General features: G+C 34.5%; 1 protein-coding gene across 1 annotated transcript in view; it reads left to right on the top strand.

Annotated features, from left to right (window-relative positions):
* DPP10 (dipeptidyl peptidase like 10) overlaps positions 1–21332 on the top strand; it is a 703534-nt gene extending 682202 nt beyond the window's left edge. Inside the window, exons 22-26 of the mRNA XM_024243704.3 lie at positions 11694–11793; positions 12045–12103; positions 12213–12285; positions 16306–16379; positions 17774–21332. Of these exons, the coding sequence (XP_024099472.1) occupies positions 11694–11793; positions 12045–12103; positions 12213–12285; positions 16306–16379; positions 17774–17908 (441 nt within the window). The 3' untranslated portion in view covers positions 17909–21332. The remainder of the gene's footprint in view (positions 1–11693; positions 11794–12044; positions 12104–12212; positions 12286–16305; positions 16380–17773) is intronic.
* The last annotated feature ends 291 nt before the right edge of the window (positions 21333–21623 follow it).

Below are 21623 nucleotides of genomic sequence, written 5' to 3'. Positions count from 1 at the left end.
GTCCTAATGTTCTCCTTTCCCTTGTGCCCCGCTCCCCAACAGGCACCAGTGTGTGATTTTCCCCGCCCTGTGTCCATGTGTCCTCATTGTTCAGCTCCCACTTATGAGTGAGAACATGCAGTGTTTGGTTTTCTGTTCCTGTGTTAGTTTGCTGAGAATGAAGGCTTCCAGCTTCATCAATGTCCCTGCCAAGAACATGATCTCATTCTTTTTTATGGCCACTTAGTATTCCATGGTGTGTATATGCTACAATTTCGTTATCCAGTCTATCATTGATGGGCATTTGGGTTGGTTCCAAATCTTTCTAATCCATTCTAATCAGTGTTCTTTAACTATGTAAAGTGATTAAGGAATAGAATGATAGTATTTCTAAGAATATTCTTTGGTCAAATAATATATATTTTTTAGACAATACTACTATCTGTTTTCTATGTATTAAAACGTTAGTCCTATAAACACCAGGAAAGCATTGCTTGAATTAATTACCTTCTAAACCTATTACATGGATACTAGAGGAAAAGAGAAGAAAAACTTCAGTCAGTACAAAAGCATAGATGTCAACTTTTGTCTTTTTACATCCAATTTTATTTCAATATTTTACAAGTATTCACTAAATTCTAAAAGTTGCAACTATTATGTAAAATGGGACCTAATGATATTTCAACTGCATTTACTGTTATTTACTTTCCAACTGCATTTTCTGCAATATAGTTTAACTGAAATCTCTTTGATTATAAGTGTGCATTCCACCTTTCTACCTCAGTGTCTTTGTTCATGACTTTTTACTTTTTTCTAACAGCCTCTAAGCCTACATATTGCTTTAGAATTCTATCTCTTATTAAGCCCTATTCAGGTGTCCCTTCCTCCATTAACCATTCACGCAATCTCTCCCATTAGAAAACACTATTCCTTCCTGTGTACTCATAGAACACTTTTTAGTAACTTCTTGTAATCATTTTACCAGCATGTAATGTATTACATTCATTTGTGTTCTGTTTTCATTTCTAAGTCAGACTGTATGCTTTGTCAAGGTAGTTCAGTTTTATTTGACTTTTTTGTTGCAGAGACATTTGAATTGAACTTATTTCATAATCTTTCTTCAATTTGGAATTCCCTTTCCCTCTGGATATCCAAACTTTATCCTTTTTTCAAACTCCAATTCAAACCTTTTCTATCTTAAAGTCTTTACCTCAATTTCACATATAGAATGTTCTATAAATATCAATGAAGCCAAGTTGATTGAATATATTATTCAAGCTTTTTGTTTCTTTACTGATTATCTGTCTACTTTTTCTATCAAGTAATGAAAGAGAGTGTTGAAATCTTTGGCTATGCCATAAGACAAAATTACAACAATTTAGTCTAAAAATCTTAATTGCTTTATTTGCAATTCTAGAATTGGGCAAGACTTCATTCCATCAAATAGAAAAAGTGTCCCAATGAAATGGGCAGAAGAGGCTGGTTTTATAGATAGAAAAGAACTAAAGAAAGAAGTAACAAAAAATAAAAAGCAGATTGGTCATTTCAAAGTGACTTTGTAAAGCAGGAACAGTAGAAAAATAACTAGTAACATCAGGTCACTTGAGGTTACATTTTGTTGTCAGAATTAAAGCAGACATTATCATTATTATCATGCTGATTGAAACTGGCCTGTTTGGGAAATTAGGCTGTTAACCTCTTACTCCTGCTTTCTAGGAAGGTCAAGTAACAACTCAGTTTGGGTTTGGTGACATGGAAACTCAGCATGAGTGGCTCCGTTTTGATTTTTAGTCTGGTCCGTTGAGGCCTAGTACAGTAGCTTCGTTCAAAACAATGACTTCCTATAGTTTTTATTTAAAGGCTATAATTGTCTGTTTGCCTTTTCCTACTTTCAGTTCTATCAGTTTTGGCTTCATTTATTTCCATACTCTTTTATTGTATAGATACATACATGCTTAAGATCATTATTTCCTCTTGATTAGTTGACCTCTTTATTGTGAAGAAATGACCTTGGCCGGGCATGGTGGCTCACACTGTAATCCCAGCACTTTGGAAGGCCTAGGTGGCCAGATCACCTGAGGTTAGGAGTTCGAGACCAGCCTGGCCAACGTGGTAAAACACCGTCTCTAATAAAAATACAAAAATTAGCCGGGCATAATGGTAAGCACCTGTAATCCCAGCTACTTGGAAGGATGATGCAGGAGAATTGCTTGAACCTGGGAGGCGGAGGTTACAGTGAACAAAGATCATGCCACTGCATTCCAGCCTGGGTGACTTTATTTTTGGTTATATTATTTCCTTTGAAATCTTTTTTGTCAGATATTAATATAGCCACTCCATCTTTCTTTGGATTATTGTAAACATGTTATAAATCTTACTCTATTATTTTTCTTTTTATGTAATTATGTATTTACATTTACGTATTACATATTTATATTTAAAGTCTGTTTCTTATAGGCTGCAAACAGTTGGGTCTTGCTTTTTTATTCAATCTGACAGACTCTGCATATTAAATCTCTAGATTTTAAATAATGTATTTAGCTCTTTCACCTTTAATGTGATCATTGTTATTGTTGCATTAAGGTCTATCATCTTGCCATACACTTTCCATTTCTTCTGCTTTTAGTTTCTTTAAAATTTTGTCTAGTGTGCTTTATATTAAAAGAGCATTTTTTATAATTAAATTTGCTTTGTTATTTGTTAATTATAACTGGTCTCTGCATTATTTTGATGGTTCCTGTATGGCTTATAATGTATATTTTTAACTAATTAAAGTTGTCCTCCTGTGATATTATTTTACTTCATTCTTCAAGGTAATAAGCTGTAAACAGGCCAGTATTTATGTATGTATGTATGTATATATGTATGTGTACATATATACACATACATATATATACATGTACATATATATGTATATGTATATGTATATGTATATACATGTACACATATATGAAGTGGGATATATCAGAGGAGGGCAACTGTGTGTGTGTGTGTGTGTGTATATATATATATATATATATATATATGCTCTACAGTGGTATGCTTCTGTTTCTCTATTTCTGACCTTTATGCCACAGTTGTCATACATTTTATGCTACATGTTATAAATCCCAAAATATATTGTTATAATTTTTGCATTTAAAAGTCAGTTATTTTTATTTTTATTTTATTTTATTTTATTTTTATTTTATTTTATTTTTTTGAGATAGAGTTTTGCTCTGTTGCCCAGGCTGGAGTGCAATGGTGTGATCTCGGCTCACTGCAATCTCCACCTCCCGAGTTCAAGCGATTCTCCTGCCTCAGCCTCCCCAGTAGCTGGGATTACAGGTGTGGGCCACCATGCCCAGCTAATTTTTCTATTATTAGTAGAGATGGGGGTTTCACCATTATGGCCAGGCTGGTCTTAAACTCCTGACCTCAGGTGATCCACAAGCGTCGGCCTCCCAAAGTGCTGGGATTACAGGCATGAGCCACTGCACCCGGCCTAAAAGTGAGTTATTTTTAAACAAATTTAAATATAGTGTTTAAATGTTTATATATTTACCCAGGTGACTACCAATTCCAGTGTTCATCATTTCTTTGTGTAGATACAGATTTCCACCTAGTCTCACTTTTTCTTCTGCTTGAAGAACATCCTTTAAGTTACCTTTTACTCCAGGTGTGCAAGTAATATTTTCTTCAAGCTCTGATGTGTCTTTATTTCACTTTAATCTTTTAAATATTTTATTATTTTCTGGGCAAAAAATTTTAGGTTGACATTTCTTATTCTATACTGTAAAGATGTTTACTACCTTCTGGTTTGCATTTTTTTCAATAAGAATATGCCATCTTTCTTAACTTTGTTCCTCTGTGTACAATGCATCTTTTCTCTCTAGATGCTTTTAATAATTTCTCTTTATGATTAATTTTAATGAATTTCATTGTGATACGCCTTGGTATAGTTTTCTTTACATGTCTTATGCTTCAGTTTATTGAATTTCTTGACTATCTAGGTTAAGTGTTTTTCACAAATTTGGAAATTTTTTAGTTATTATTATTTCAAATATCTTTTGTTGTCCACTTTCTCAGGGATAATAAATATATGTAGATTGGGCTACTTGAAGTTGTCCCCAAACTCACTAATATGCTGTTCAATTTTTTTTAAAAAAGCATGCATTTCTTTGTATGTTCCATTTCAGATAGTTCTGCTGTGCCTCAACTTCATTCTTCAAGGTAGCAAGCTGTAACAATCCTAGGATTGATGTGTTTGTTTTTCATCATTCGGGGATCAATGTCCTTCATCAGTCAATGTCCAATGTCCTAAAAACCTCTATTTTATACATTTTGTCTATATTTTTAGTCATTTCATGTGGGAGGATAAATCTCATTTCTGTTGCTTCATCACATTAGAATTATAAACTTTTAAATAAAATAAATTGTATATTTATTAACCATTTTATATGTTTCTTTTTGGATTGTCCATTTACCCATTATATATGCTTAGTTTATTTTGACTTCTGGTATATATGAAAATATATATTTGTTTCCTTGTTGACATACTAAGATTTTGCTATATTAAAGATAGCAGTCTCCGTTCACACTTGTTTGAAATATTTCCTCTGCTTCTTGAATTTTGTTAACATTTGCACATGATGAGTCAAAAAACTGAAGTTCTAAAACTTGGCAAACTCTTCTCAAAAGCTTTCTTGGGTAATTTCTTCCAGTGATTTTATTATTTAGATGTCCTGTTTCTATCAAAAGGCTAAATGAGTATTTATTATGTTTTCTCTTTATTTATCTGAGTTTAATAGAGAAGAGAGAGATGCATAGCCCTTATGATGTATGGTGAGAATTTACTTATATAGTTTTAAATAGCTAGCCAGTTTCCTAGCTCCATTGGTTGACTAAATCAACAAGATTAACAGTGATACCAACTAAGTATTAAGTTCTCATTCATTTCAGGGTTTATTTCTGTTGAATTCTGTCTTTCTGTTCTTATGCTAATCTTACAGTCTTTTAATTATAACATGCTTCATTATAACTCATTTTAATATTTTTAGAAGAAATTTTCACTCTTTACTTCTCTCTTTGAAAATATTCTTGGCTCACCTGTTCTATTATCTTTGTTTCTTTCAAGTTCTCCCAAAATATTCAACTGGAATTTTTTAATTAAAATTTGTTTCAACAGTTATAATAATTTAAGAAGAATTAAAATAGTCAACAGATGTAGCTTTTATCTGAGTCAGACAATATGCACAGTACATTTCTTTTATTTCTTTTTTATATATCCTAGTAGAATTTTATAGCTTTCTTAAAATATGCCAAATCTCTTTCCTGCTGTTTTTTTTCTAAGTATTGCTTATTATTTGTGTGTTTTAATTTTTATTGTAAATGGTGTCATTTTCTCAGTGTTATTTTCTAACTAGCTTGTTGGGATAATGGAAAGGTTATGATAATAGCATATGTAGCTTTCAGCTGGCCATGTGTTTATTATTTAGTAATTATGGGTATGACTTGATTGAAGACATTAAGCAACTTTAGTTTGAATAATTATCCTCAGGACCTAACCTCATTTAATATATAATAATTTTAATTTTTTTAAAGAATTATGTGTAAGTGCTAAATATAAAATAAAACTCCTAGAAGCAAAATTTTATTGGCATAGCTTCTTTAAAAACATTAATCACAGCCGGGAGTAGTGGCTTACGCCTGTAATCCCAGCACTTTGGGAGGCTGAGGTGGGTGGATCACCTGAGGTCAGGAGTTCGAGAACAACCTGGCCAACATGGTGAAACCCCATCTCTACTACAAAAGTACAAAAATTGGCTGGGTGTGGTGGCGAGTGCCTGTAATCCCAGCTACTCAGGAGGCTGAAGCAGGAGAATCGCTCGAACCCAGCAGGCAGAGTTTGCAGTGAGCCCAATTCGCACCACTGCACTCCAGCCTGGGCAACAAGAGCGAAACTCTGTCTCAAAAAAAAAAAAAAAAAATTATCACAAGAACTGAAATTAAGTTTAATTGTCTTATAAACTTTTTTTTAGAACTGATATCACTGTGATTACCAGGCCAAAAAAAAAAAAAAATTATTCATCCAACAAACATTATTGAATGTGCAGTATGTGCCCAGAACTTTTTTTGAAGTGTTGGAAATACAGTGGTCAAAGAACCGAAGAAAAGTCTTTCTTTATTGAATTTAGTTCAGTGAGAAGAGCTATATGGAAAACATGTAAACTAAACATAATTGGTGAAATACATAAAATGTCAGATGGTGAGAGTTTGATTCCAAAAAATAAAGAAGAGAGATAAATAAGGAGGCCAGGATTAGAGCTAATGTGGCAAATTTAGATTGGAGATAAGGAAAGGTATCACTAGGAGATCATGTTTGAACTAAGAGAAGGCAATGTAAGGAGGTAAGAACTATGGATATCTGGGGAAAATAAAACAAATTTAAAAATGTAAATGAATATGAAAGCTTCTTAAAGCTTTACTTAGGGAGGTATTTATTTGTTATGTAAAGTTTTGTATCTTTTCAATTGAGGGAGGGCCTCTCAGTGTTTGAGACCAGCTTGAGTCACTTCTAAGGTTTAAAGCTTCAGTACACATTATCTGTAGAATTAAGATCCTGCCTCCTTGAGGCAGGATTAAAATTCTGCTTCAAGGCAGGATTCTAAGTATTGTGATAAAATGTGAGTGATTATGTTAAGCGAATTAATAGTTTTAATGCAAAATAATATAGTGTAATAAAATTTATCTTGTATTTATAAAATTCTTTATTTCAAATTAATTCATTGTGTACCACAAATGAAATGGTTCAGAAAGAATTACACAATTTTAAGTTCGCACAAATCACCTCTTTATTTATTTATTTATTTATTTTGAGACGGAGTCTTACTTAGTCGCCCAGGCTGGAGAGCAGTGGCACGATTTCAGCTCACTGCAACTTCTGCCTCCTGGGTTCAAGCAATTCTCCTTCCTCAGTCTCCTGAGTAGCTGGGATTACGCCACCACACCTGGCTAATTTTTGTATTTTTAGTAGAGATGGGGTTTCACCATGCTGGCCACGCTGGTCTCCAACTCCTTACCTCATGATCCGCTGGCCTCGGCCTCTCAAAGTGCTGGGATTTCAGGCTTGAGCCACCATGCCCGGCCCAAATAACCTCTTTTAAAATCCCAGTCTGTCAGTGTATCCTTTTTACTATATTCATAAAGTCATTTAAAGATCATCTGAAAGCCTGGGGCCACTGCAAACATAAATTTTGAGTAAATGGCATTGCAGACCCCACCTCTGCTTCTCTAAGTCCTTCTATCTATTGAATTTCGTTTCCTACATCATGGGTATATTTCTTTTAAGAAGGAAAATTCTAAGGAAACATTCCTATATTTTAGGTTTACTAAATTAAATTTAAAAATAACACAAATTTGTTAAAATTTTGTAAGTGATGCTAAAATGCTTGGCAAATGGGAATGACAAAAGAATTTTAATGAATAGCAAAATCCGATCACTGGGAGACCAATAAAATGCACAATGAAAACAGAGCAGCCTATACTGTTGATGGAAGTTTTTGATCTTTATTAAATCAAAAATAGACTCTAATTTACTACAGACAATATGGTGATTCCCATTTTTTAATCTACCTGATGATATGCATTGTTTTGAAAGTTGAAAGCGTGATCTTTTATCTACCTAGAACTTATATCTTATTTTTGCCCTCTTCTGAAGTAAATTTTCCGAAAACTCTTTTGTGATATACTATTGTATTCTATAATTACATATAAAACGGGTGAGAGGAAGGCAAGCCATTAAAATTTAATTTATTTTCAGCTGGAGCTGGTGGGTCACACCTGTAATCCCAGTTATTTGGGAGGCCAAGGCGAGTGGATCATTGAGCCCAGGAGTTCAAGACCAGCCTGGGCAACCGTGGCAAAACCTATCTGTACAAATAAATACAAATATTAGCTGGGCATAGTGGCATGCACCTGTGGTCCCAGCTACTCAGGAGGCTGAAGTGGGAGGTCTGCTGAAGTCTGGGAGGCAGAGGTTGCGATAAGCAGAGATTGTGCCATGTACTTCAGCCTGGGTGACAGAGTGAGACCATGTCTAAAAAAATAAAATTATTCTAATTTTTGCCAGTGTTGATTTTTGTTTAAAAATCAATTAAAGAAGCATTTGTGGTTCAATTTTAAATGCTATAAATAGAATTTTATTCAACAGCTTTTATTATCATTTATCATTAACACTTAGAAAATACTTGACTTCATTAAATGCCAAATTTTCATATTTACAAAAATAGTAAAATATAACTCCTTGTATAGCAGCAATAATTTACAATCCTGGTTTCACTGAAGAATCACATGGGGAGATCCATCAGGTGCCCATTCTCCACAGATTGTGATTGAATGTGGGTTGGGGGGGGCCGGCACTGGCACTTTTTTTTTTTAAAGCTTCACTCATCTAGGGAACGTTGGCTGGAACTAAGAAGATGTTTCCGGTAGGCATTTTTATTATACAATTATGCAGTAATAACTTGTTGTATATTATGTAGATCAGCAGCATAGAGGTCCCCTGAGAGTTTATTAAAAATGCAAAATCTTAGGTCCCACCCCAGATCTACTGAATTTGAATCTGTATGCTGACAACACTCTCAAGTGATTTGAATTAACTTACAAGTTAAGAAGCATTGTTCTGGGATCTACCCCTCCTTTGGAAGGCACTATTCTTGATTCCTAGAGATAATCAGGCTACGAGAGACATGTGAAACTGAGATAAATAAAATAAACCAACAAAAACATATAATGTCATCTTATATATATTATTTAAATCTAACACAAGCTTTTATGGACTGGAATATTCATTATTCAGATATACAACTATTCTGTCAATGTTTTCAGGTTATATAAACAAACAGATCATAATCAGCTGAAAGTTTGCTTGGCCATCATGGTATTGTTAATAGAACCAGAAAAGTTGCATGCATCAGCTAAGATGTGTGATGCATTCATCACTATGGGAAGAGTCTTGCCTATGGGAAATACTTGAAATCTCTTGGCTGCAACACCCTTCACCCATCTTTATGACAGAGAACTAGGAACAATATACTGGAAATGCTTCCTCTAGGGACAACACTTTCAAGAGCTGTTTCCACTTTTGCTTTATGATACAGGTTCAACGTACCTAATCTGAAAATCTGAAATTTGAAATGCTCCAAATCCAAAATGTTTTGAGCACCGACATAATGCCACACATGGAAAATTCTACACCTGATCCTATTTGATGGGTCACAGTCAAAAATGCCATTAAAACTGTCTCATGAACAAAATTACTAAAAATATTGTATACAATTACCGTCAGACTGTGTGTATAAGGTATATTAAAGCATATATGAATTTCATGTTTAGACTTAAGTTTTCATCCCTGAGATAACAAATTATGTATAGGTAAATATCCCTAAATTTTAAAAGAATCCAAAATCTGAAACTTCTGACTCCAAGCATTTCAGATAAGGGATATTCAGCCTTTAGCTATTTATTTTCTTGCTTTGCATAGCTTACCCCACCCTTGTATTTTTCTTTCTTAGGTAGGTTAATACATTTACCTACCCAAGGGAAAATTTAAAATGGGCTACTTCCAGATTTTGCTGGCCTAAGACTGTCTCTCTCAATGAGAATGAGCAAAGGCACTTTGAAGTGGCTTATATCGATATAGCATAATTTTCTTTCCTTCAGTTACTAATTGTTAAAGCTTTGTTCAAGCTTCTGAGTACTATCTAAATATTCCAGTACCAGAACAATATATGTTATCTCAGTCCATTCAGTAATGAATGACTGCATTTTGAACTTTTATGTACCAATTTTTAAATGATGCTCCAAATACACATAAATGAAATTTTTATTTCTTACTTCAAGAGTTTAGTGACAATGACAATAAAACTATAACCTGGACCACACTTGAGTCATCTGAAAATCTTTCAAAAGGAGACTTCATCATGAACAAACTGAATCAGAATTTCTGAGACTGAGGCCTGAATATTAATATTTTTAATACCTCCCAAGATGTTCTGATTTCCAGTAGCATAAAGAACATTACTGAGAGTAGGGCTGAAAATTAATTTCTAAAACAGATAACTCAGTAGGTCATTTACTTTTTTCAGCGTTACTGTAATTATTAAAATCTCCTCTGGAACTTTTCTAGTCAGATCATGGGTTACAAAAGAAAACTGGACATCTTGATTTATTAAAAAACATTTCAAGAGGGTATTCAAAATTTAACTAAAACAATAATTTAACTCATCTATCTGGGAATATTATTCATTATATCCCATTGCTTTCCAAAACTTAGTTGTGTGGAATATAGAGAAGACAATTTTCTCCTTTACTCTTCATGAGTTTTAGCTAAGATTCCCTGTAACAAAAGGCAGATTAACAAGAGAAAAACAAGCCGGGCACGGTGGCTCACGCCTGTAATCCCAGCACTTTGGGAAGCAGAGGTGGGTGGATCACGAGGTCGGAAGATCGAGACCATCCGGGCTAACACGGTGAAATACCTTCTCTACTAAAAATACAAAAAAAATTAGCCGGGCATGGTGGCGGCGCCTGTAGTCCCAGCTACTTGGGAGAATGAGGCAGGAGAATGGCACGAACCCAGGGGTCAGAGCTTGCAGTGAGCCGAGATCATCCCACTGCACTCCAGCCTGGGCAACAGAGTGAGACACCGTCAAAAAAAAAAAAAAAAAAGAAGAAAAGAAAAACAGCAACAGAAAAACAAACAGAAGCTTGATAACATAAATACCTCCTTTGTACATGGGATAGAAACAAGAAAAATGGGCAGATCTCTAGAGTAGATCTTAAAGAATTGTCTTATACCTTAGATGCAAACACTGTCATTCTCTGAAACAAACGCATAAGGATGTAGGAAAGGTTTGTTAAGAAAGATGACCAGGAAAAGCAAAACACAAGCAAAGTTTGTTATGCATAGTGAAGTCCATTTCTTCTCCATTGATTGAGTCTTCGGTTATGTAGTTATTCTTCTCTTCCTGGTGCAGAAAGAGAGGGAGAGAGAGAGACCCTTGAAAACGTCTATAAATTTCCTTTATAGACATAAATTTATCTTACAAAAGGGAAACTTCCAGCCTTGTTTTTAGTATTCTTTCTGTGTCTGCAGTTTCTCAAAATATCTAGCTCAAAATAATCCTGAGCCAGAAAGGCATATTTCGGGTGAAATAGTCTGATTGCAGCCTTATTTTGGGGTGACATGTTCTGAACTCTATAAGAAATTAAAACAATCTATATTTTTGATGATCTATTTTCAAAATTTCATTATTTCTTAATTCTACATAATCATCATTATTTCAATATTTTATTAAATATATATATTAAATTAGTGGAAAATTATATGTGATTTAATAAGTGCTTTATTTCCCTAACCTCAAATTATTTGGGGCAATTTCCAGATGTATAGTATGAAATCATGGAGCAATATTTGACATTTGGTGATGTAATTAATTTTATATTTTACTTAAGGCTTATTAAAACAGCTGTTATATAACAATTTAAACAAATGTTCAAAAAACTTAATTGCACAAAATGATTTTGGCTTTTTTTTTCAAACCTGAGACATTCTGATATGATGTACGGTACCAAACATTGATCAAAAGCTAAAAATATCTCCAGGCATAGTTGTTATATATAAATATGTGTGTGTGTTATATATATATATATATGTATATATCCCCCCCCAGGGTTATGGTGGCTATATTGCATCAATGATCTTAAAATCAGATGAAAAGCTTTTTAAATGTGGATCAGTGGTTGCACCTATCACAGACTTGAAATTGTATGGTGAGTACTTTCTACAGACTGACCTAATATAATGTATTGATTTGTAGAAAGCAAAAGCCCAATTTAGAATAGCTCAATTGAGCTCATTGATCATATGTTATTAGAGCCTGTTTTGAACTGTTTAATCTCCTCCTTGATTCAGCTGATTTTACTAAAGCATGACAATTAAATGTAAAATGAAGAAATTAATGAAATATTCTAGTCAAATAGTTTGTATTTTCTTCTTGAATGTCTGTTTTCTTGGGTCACAGCCTCAGCTTTCTCTGAAAGATACCTTGGGATGCCATCGAAGGAAGAAAGCACTTACCAGGTAACTAATTTGAAAATAACAAAGAAAGAGGAGTATTTTTGTTCTAAAAAAATTAGTTAAATTGCTTATTTAGATCTATAGATACAGATATTTGTATTTTCCTTTCTAGGCAGCCAGTGTGCTACATAATGTTCATGGCTTGAAAGAAGAAAATATATTAATAATTCATGGAACTGCCGACAGTAAGTATTATACTTGCTGCTGCTGTTTGATAGGATATGACCTTTTACAAAGGGATACATCTAAGGACTTGCTTACAGGAAGCCCTGTAAACCTTCTGAAGAAGGGAGCAGAGAATCACACAGAGAATCAGATACATGATAGGAGGTGGGAAAAAAGAATTCAGAGATAAGAGGAGAGGAGGCTATTCCTCAAATGGCAGCATTGTCCGATCAAACTCCCTGTAATGATGGAAATACTTTATCAATGTTGCTGAAAAAGTAGCCACTGGCCACTTGTGGCCATACTGTGTTTGGTGTGACTGAGGAACTGAATTGATTTTATTTAATTTTAATTTAAAAAGGCACTTGTGTCTAGTGACTATGGTTACAGTGTTATTCAGCACACCTAAAATGGAAACCAACCTGGAAAACAGAAACCAAAAAGCTACAAACACTGACATGAAATTCTAATGAGGTTACCCGCTTAAATGAACTTAAAACAAAAACTTTAAAAAGGCACTTTCGTACCATCTCTCATTTTTTCATCACTTTCAACCTTGGAGGTGGATGTGATTGATGTTAGTAGTAGTAAATAATATCATTTTATATTTACATGACACTCTTAGGGACCAAAGAATCTATATTTTATTATCCTCTGTGATATTTTACAACAGACGGCTGAATATTTATAGCTCCATTCATGGATGAGAAAAATCAGTTTCAGAAAGGAAACAGATTTATCCAAGGCCATCTGGCAAGTGAGCCAAGAAAGTCAAAGTCTTGAATCAATATTTCCTAAATCTTGAACTTAACTCCTTCCTCTTTAGGGTAGGTTCCACTGAATGATTTGCTTCAAGGATACTATATGGAAAGGGAGAGGAAGACGAACTTTACAGTGGAGAAATTTGACAAACATCACATCAACAGTGACAAGTCATGTTATTACTATTATTAAATGCCCTTGATATGATGTAGTGGGGATGGCACTTTACCTCCATGGTTTAGTACTCCAAGCCCATACATAACACCAGTCTAACCATGAGAAAAACATCAGGCAGATCCAAATGAAGAAAATTCTATCAGATATCCAGCCAGCACCCCTCAGAACTGTTGGGGTAATCAAAAAAAAAAAAAAAGTCTAAGAAACTCTCATAGACCAGAGGAAGTTTAAAAGACATGAGGTCTAAATATAATGTGGGATTCTGAATGGAACCCTGGAACAGAAAGGTAACACAAGAAAACAACAACAAGAACATCAACAAGAAAGACTAGTGCACCCCAAATAAAGTGGGTTTAGTTAATGGTAGTATATGAGTCTTAGTTTCTATTTGTGACAAAGTATATAATAATGTAAAATGTTAACAATGCGGAAACTGGAAGATGGGTATCCAGGAACTCTGTACTATCTTTGCAACTGTTCTGAAAATGTAAAGCAATTACAGTATTAATAGTCTATTAAAGAAAGATGTAGATGATACAGTACCAGTGTTGAGTGAAACATGAAGAAAGAGAGCATAAAAATTGTGAAGGACATTTGGATGTTGTTCTAAGGTATTAAGACCTTACACTTATATCAACAGTAATAAAAATAAATAGCAATTAAGTACTCATCGTATGTCAGAAAATGTGCTAAAAGCATTTAATATTATGTTATTTGTACTTCTTGCAAACACAGAATAGTAGATATTATTACTTTCATGTAACAGATTGGGAAAATAAATATTAGGAAATGATATAACTTCCTTAAAAGAGTAGACACGATTGATTAGTAGGAAGGAGATTTGAATCCATGTATTGAGCCTTTTATTCACTGTGCCCTGAAGCCTTATTCATGTGAATAAATTATATTCAAGGTTAAATTATTTTACGTCTACCCATCATGCTGGACTAATATATTAGTGCTATTTCAAATTTCTCTGTCAATATGTTGTAGCTATAAAGGTAAATCACACTGTTCTATCTGACTCACTCAGTCACAGGCCTGGCGCTTCACGCATCTAATAAAATACAAGCAGAGGTTCAGCCCTGGTCACTTGAGAGGAAATGCACCTGTGAATGTGTATGAGCACACACACACATAGGCAAACACATGCACAGGTATACACATACACATAGGCATACACACACACATAGGCACACACACACACAGGCACACACATACACACACCACACAACCCATACGGGCCTGGTGAATTATAGGTGCTCAGTCATGACACTGTAACACCACTACTATTAATATTATCTTCAAAAATTAACAGCAAATGAATTCAATCAACCAGTCAAACCTGTAATGTTCCCTTTTAGCGATAGTAAACAGACAAATAGCAACAAATATCAATGGACTTTGCATTATAAACTGAGCAGAAAAAAATCCAATTGGAAAAATCCTTTTGCACATTTATTTTCAGCTGTACCCATGCAGAGAAATAAGGGATCACATTACCTCTGTCATTGACCTTATTAATTAGCATTTCTAGAAGCTTCCATTTATAGAGCAGTTTGTACTTATATAGCAACGACAAGGTCATTTTCCCATTAAGTGCCATAGGAAGATGTTGAAAAAGATCTTGACTATCTAGTTTTTTAACAGGTTTAAATGATTGTTTGCCATTTTACTTTCTCTGCTGTGTGGTCTGATTATTCAGCATTCTAGAGTTAGAGCATTAAAGAAGCTTAAGCTATTGATAAGGCTGCCCTAGTTTTGCAATGACAGTTAAAAATGTTAGCTTAGGCTGGGCGCGGTGGCTCACGCCTGTAGTCCCAGCACTTTGGGAGACCGAGGCAGGCAGCTCACGAGGTCAGGAGTTTGCGACCAGCCTGACCAACATGGTGAAACCCCGTCTCTACTAGAAAGCTAATGCTGGGCATGGTGACGCATGCCTGTAATCCCAGCTACTCAGGAGGGTAAGGCAGGAGAACCGTTTGAACTCAGGAGGCAGAGGTTGCAGTGAGCTGAGATTGTACCACGGCACTCCCGCCTGGGTGACAGAGCAAGACTCCATCTCAAAAAAAAAAAAAAAGTCAGCTTAAACATTAGTTACAGAAATTTGAAGATACACAAACTACAGGAATGAACACCCCAGAGAGAATGTGAGCCAGCTGCTGCGGAAAGAGATTTGAGTGACTGCATCAAATCTTCATAGCTACCAAACCCAGGGCTATTGGGCTGCTTACTTCAGAATTTTGGATCTTATGTTCCGGCAGAAGGAAGATAAAGCAAGAGTAGCCAGTATGCTCTATATTAAATAGTTAGTCCTTGTATAATGAGATGTGCATTCTATTTTCTCAGTGTGGGGTATTCTCTTCTAATTTTGAATAATACAGCAGAATGCCAGTATCCAACTGAGACTGTGCCCTAGTAATCTTTGAAATGAAATAGATAGCTGGTTTCCTGTATTAATATCCAGAAAAGACATTTGCCATATTAAATTTTTTAATAAATGTTATAAAATTTATAAAAATATGTGTACCATTAGGAATAATAAATAATATCCAGTAAAGTAAATATAAACACCATTCTGTAGAGTAAGTAGGACTTAGTTGTAGCTGCTGTTTTAGTGAAACCCAAAGTTTTACCATTATGTTTACCAGCTTTCTACCTAAAGCCAGATTTTTTTTTTTTTTTTTTTTTGTGAGACGGAGTCTCGCTCTGTTGCCCAGGCTGGAGTGTATTGGCGTCATCTCCGCTCACTGCAAGCTCCCCTCTCCTGGGTTCACGCCATTCTCCTGCCTCAGCCTCTTGAGTAGCTGGGACTACAGGTACCCACCACCATGCCAGCTAATTTTTTATATTTTTTAGTGGAGACGGGATTTCACCGTGTTAGCCAGGATGGTCTCAATCTCCTGACCTTGCGATCCACCCACCTCGGCCTCCCAAAGTGCTGAGATTACAGGCATGAGCCACTGCACCCGGCCAGATATAAGTCTTTTAAACGTGCAATATATGTAAAATAAAACACTGAATCTCTTTGAAAAATAATATGAAAAAATTCTGATACAAGCAATGTGTTTCTTCAGATATTATAATTTGATTTCTTGCAGCAAAAATTCATTTCCAACACTCAGCAGAATTAATCAAGCACCTAATAAAAGCTGGAGTGAATTATACTATGCAGGTAAGCTACTTTCTTAAAAGAATGTGTTTTCCTGCTGTGTTTTTTCACTTGTGAGATATGCAACACAGCTTCTCTATTATTCCATTCTCCCTACTATTATTTTTTAATATGTTTTTTAAGTACCAAAGATTGTGTTCTCTGTTCCTAATTACACCGAGAATGTGGATGAGCTCATGCTTTACAAGTGAATTGCATGAATCCTTTCTAAATTGTCATTTTCCTCTCAGACTTATTCATATCCCAAATATTGAATTCTTTTAAAAGTAACAAGTTTCTATTTCCCTTCTTGTTCCTTTTGTCTTTTCTTCCTTTTGCTGTTCCTTTCTTCCTTTTCTTGTTCCTTTTGTCTTGTTCCTTTGTCTTTATTATTAAATATGAGAATTTATTATTAATTTATTTTTAAATATAATTTATAATTCTCATAATAAATAGTGGATAAAAAGTGTTTGGGGAAATATTACAAGAAAAGAAGAGAGGATAAAAGGCCATTTGCACTACCATTTACATCTGTGCTTTCATACATTTAATATATATTTATCAAGGACATTACAGTGGTCACTCTGCTCTATGGGTAACAAGACATACATTATACTATCAAGGAGGTTCCAGTCTGATATAAGAGTCATAGAAGGAAAAAGTAAAGTCATTTAAATTTCTCACCATTCAGAAGAACCAAAAGTTGTTCAACCTGTCTAAAACACAAACTACCAGGTTTAGGATGATGAAATACGAAGATATACAGATAAACAAATGTCAGGTCATTCCATAAGCAATGTTGAGGGGTATGGAGTTTTATTCAAAGGGCAATGAGGCACCATTTAAACCTCTTTACTCAGGAATTGATGGGATAATATTTGTATTTTTTATTTGTATTTTAGAAACAGTAACAGTTTTGTTTACATTGGAAAGGGAATTGTCAAAGTAATAACTGCACCAGACAATGTTAAACAGGCAAGGAAGACCTTAAGAAAAATTACTGCAAAGGAGATATAGACTGAACTCAATGCCCTTTAAATAAAGAGCTGGAAAATTTTCTAAACTAAATACTCCTAAAAAGGGGAGGAGCGGCCAAGGGCCTTTAGTCAAAAAGAAACTGTCCAAAGTTTAGTCAAGCTGAGGGCAAGGTTAACATAAACATGAAACATCTCAGTCAACATAAACATGAAAAAGTCTACCTTTTATGGCCAACGCATTCTAATTTAAATACCAAATATTAATTGACATGATTACAATTGTTTTAAAAGTTTAGCATGAAGAACTTAGAGTTGAATTAGGTTTGATTTTGCTCAGATATTATTATTCAAAGTTTCCATGCCATTAGGGCTCAGAAAATGAATGCAAGGGACAATAGCTTCTTGGATAATTTGAAATCTTCTTTCTCCTCAATATCTTAGGTCTACCCAGATGAAGGTCATAACGTATCTGAGAAGAGCAAGTATCATCTCTACAGCACAATCCTCAAATTCTTCAGTGATTGTTTGAAGGAAGAAATATCTGTGCTACCACAGGAACCAGAAGAAGATGAATAATGGACCATATTTATACAGAACTGAAGGGAATATTGAGGCTCAATGAAACCTGACAAAGAGACTGTAATATTGTAGTTGCTCCAGAATGTTAAGGGCAGCTTATGGAGATGTCACTGGAGCAGCACGGTCAGAGACAGTGAACTAGCATTTGAATACGCAAGTCCAAGTCTACTGTGTTGCTAGGGGTGCAGAACCCGTTTCTTTGTATGAGAGAGGTCAAAGGGTTGGTTTCCTGGGAGAAATTAGTTTTGCATTAAAGTAGGAATAGTGCATGTTTTCTTCTGTTATCCCCCTGTTTGTTCTGTAACTAGTTGCTCTCATTTTAATTTCACTGGCCACCATCATCTTTGCATATAATGCACAACTCATCATCTGTCCTACAGTCCCTGATCTTTCATGGCTGAGCTGCAATCTAACACTTTACTGTACCTTTATAATAAGTGCAATTCTTTCATTGTCTATTATTATGCTTAAGAAAATATTCAGTTAATAAAAAACAGAGTATTTTATGTAATTTCTGTTTTTAAAAGGACATTATTAAATGGGTCAAAGGACATGTAGAAATGTGGATTTCAGCACCTTCCAAAGTTCAGCCAGTTATCAGTAGATACAATATCTTTAAATGAACACACGAGTGTATGTCTCACAATATATATACACACGTGTGCATATACAGTTAATGAAACTATCTTTAAATGTTATTCATGCTATAAAGGGTAAATGTTTGATGAATTAGAAGAGATGCTCTTTTCCAAGCTATAATGGATGCTTTGTTTAATGAGCCAAATATGATGAAACATTTTTTCCAATTCAAATTCTAGCTATTGCTTTCCTATAAATGTTTGGGTTGTGTTTGGTATTGTTTTTAGTGGTTAATAGTTTTCTAGTTGCATTTAATTTTTTGAATATGATACCTTGTCACATGTAAATTAGATATTAAATATTAAATTATAGTTTCTGATAAAGAAATTTTGTTAACAATGCAATGCCACTGAGTGCTATTTTGCTCTTTTGGTGGAGAAGCCTTTTTTCAAAACTCTTGGTCCTTTTACTTCTATCTCTCAGTGCAGAATCAATTCTCATTTTCATTGTAAAAGCAAATAGCTGGATTATTTCATTTGCCAGTTTCTATTTAGTATTCCATGCCTGCCCAATTCATCTGTTACTGTTTAATTTCAATCCTTCTGGTGAGAATTAGAAATGAAATAATTTTTATTCATTGGCCAAAAAGTTCACAGACAGCAGTGTTTGCTATTTACTTTGAATTGAAGGCACAAAATGCATCAATTCCTGTGCTGTGTTGACTTGCAGTAGTAAGTAACTGAGAGCATAAAATAAACCTGACTGTATGAAGTCAATTTAAGTGATGAGAACATTAACTTTGGTGACTAAAGTCAGAGTATCTTCTCACTTCACTTAAGGGATCTTCCAGAAGATATCTAAAAGTCTGTAATAAGCTTAGAAGTTCAGATAAATCTAGGCAGGATACTGCATTTTTGTGGTTTTAAAAAAGTCCTTAGGACAGACTGAATTATCATAACTTATGGCATCAGGAGGAAACTTTAAAATATCAAGGAATCACTCAGTCACCCTCCTGTTTTGTTGAAGGATCAACCCCAAATTCTGGGTATTTGAGTACATGTGAATCATGGATTGGGTATTCAACTTTTTCCCTGGATGCTTTGGAATTGTGTCTTCCATGTTCCACTGGGTTCAATTTAAAATAGGAAAGGCTTTCTCTTCTGAAAGACCCATTTTAGGTCTTTTTCAAGAATAGTGAACACATTTTTTAACAAAATAAGTTGTAATTTTAAAAGGAAAGTTTTGCCTATTTTATTAAGAGGGAAATTTCTTTTTAGGCTAATTTGAAATCCAACTGAAGCTTTTTAATCAATATTTTAAATTTGAACCACTAGAGTTTTTTATGATGCAAATGATTATGTTGTCTGAAAGATGTGGTTTTATTGAATGTCTATTTGAGTATCATTTAAAAAGTATTTGCCTTTTACTGTCATCATTTCTCTTGTTTTATTATTATTATCAATGTTTATTTTTCAATTAATTTAATACAGTTTCTAATGTGAAAGACATTTGTCTGGAACCCATTTTCCCCTTAAACGCTAAACAGACCTCAAGTGAAAGCATATTGCTTAGTAGGGAGGCAGAAAATTTTAATCCCTGCGATTCTTTGAGTTTTAATGACAGGGTCATTTTCAGTAAAGGAAATGCTCACCAACAAATAGTCACCAATTATTAAAGGAATCATGTGTTTGGATTTTCCCCTTTATACACGTACCCCTGGTCATAATCCCACTATTTCATACATATTTATGCATTGCTAGAGTTATCTAGGACTCCAATAGCATGCTTTCCAAGTGTTATTATTCCCTTAATGTTAAAGAAAAAAATCAATATATTGAATTCCATAATAAAACAGGTAAGCAATATTAAATCATCCACAGAGATAAACAACCTCTTGAAACTCTTTTGAAAGAGAAAAGTGTTTGTTCACCTTCATTGCCGTCATTAAGACCTCCAAATACTCAGAGACTGACGCTATTCTCATCTATTTGAGTTTCCTGACAGAACTAAAGGAAGGAATCTCTCTTCAAAAGATGGATCTCACTTCACTCTGAAAATGTGCCTTTTTTTAATTGGGTGTTTAGCATAAAAATCACTATTGGGAATCTTACAGATGACTGTTGTAGATCTATTATAATGAGGTGACTTAGACATTGGGCTTTACCATATTAGAGAATTACTTAAGCCATTGTCCTTCAAATGTTGGGCTTTGAGACAGAAGTACCTTGGACTGAATTGCTTTCAAGTCTCTAGAATCACTGACAGCACATGGCTTCTATGAGGAATTATATATGAAATACCACTTGTGTCCCTCCTCAAGTTCTCTGACCACCTTCACATCCTGCAGCCACCAACATTGTATGAATACAATCTGGCCTCTCAGCTATGCTCACTTTCACTTTCTGTTCTGGGGATTCTCTGATACTAATTTTGACTACTTGCTAGCACCAAGAGACAAATCGCTTACATACTGCAAACCGATGTGAGTGTGTTAATAACCCACTAAAACACAATTAATGAAAGACCATAGCAGGTAACTAATCTTTCCCTCAGACATTCTACATGGTCCATGAAGACTCTGTGGGCCCCAGAAGCCATAGCTGCATACCCTTCTCTTTTCCTCTTCCCCATTTCACTCTTTTAAGCTCCCTACTCCTATTGCCTAGGATCACTTTCCAAAATAAACAGCAGGTATGCTAGCTGTTGTCTTAGACTCTGCTTTCTGGAAACTATTTTTCCCCTCCACAAGAAATTATCACTGTGAATATTACAGGAGTAGAAATAAAATAAGAATAAATAAGTGGTTTATTTTCAGGTTCGAATAAACTCTTTCTAATGAAAATGTATTGGACTCTTACTAAGTGCCAAACCTATGATAAATGCTCTACATGCACTATCAAATTGAATCTTCTCAAAATGCCCTAAGGAGTTATTATGTTTCCCATTTTACAGATAAGGAAATTGAGTTTTAGAGAAGTATGTAACTTGCCCACATTTATGTAAGTATTAAGTGAAAAGACTAAAACCCAGCACCAGCCAACTTAGAAGTTCACGTTCTTAGTGATTCTGCTCTCCAGCACTCCTGAAATAAGGAGAGTTAACCTATGTTGATAGCACATGAGAAAAGATTCTG

Source organism: Pongo abelii, chromosome 11, assembly GCF_028885655.2.
Source record: "Pongo abelii isolate AG06213 chromosome 11, NHGRI_mPonAbe1-v2.0_pri, whole genome shotgun sequence".
NCBI lineage: Eukaryota > Metazoa > Chordata > Mammalia > Primates > Hominidae > Pongo > Pongo abelii.
This window is presented reverse-complemented; position numbering and strand designations above follow the sequence as displayed.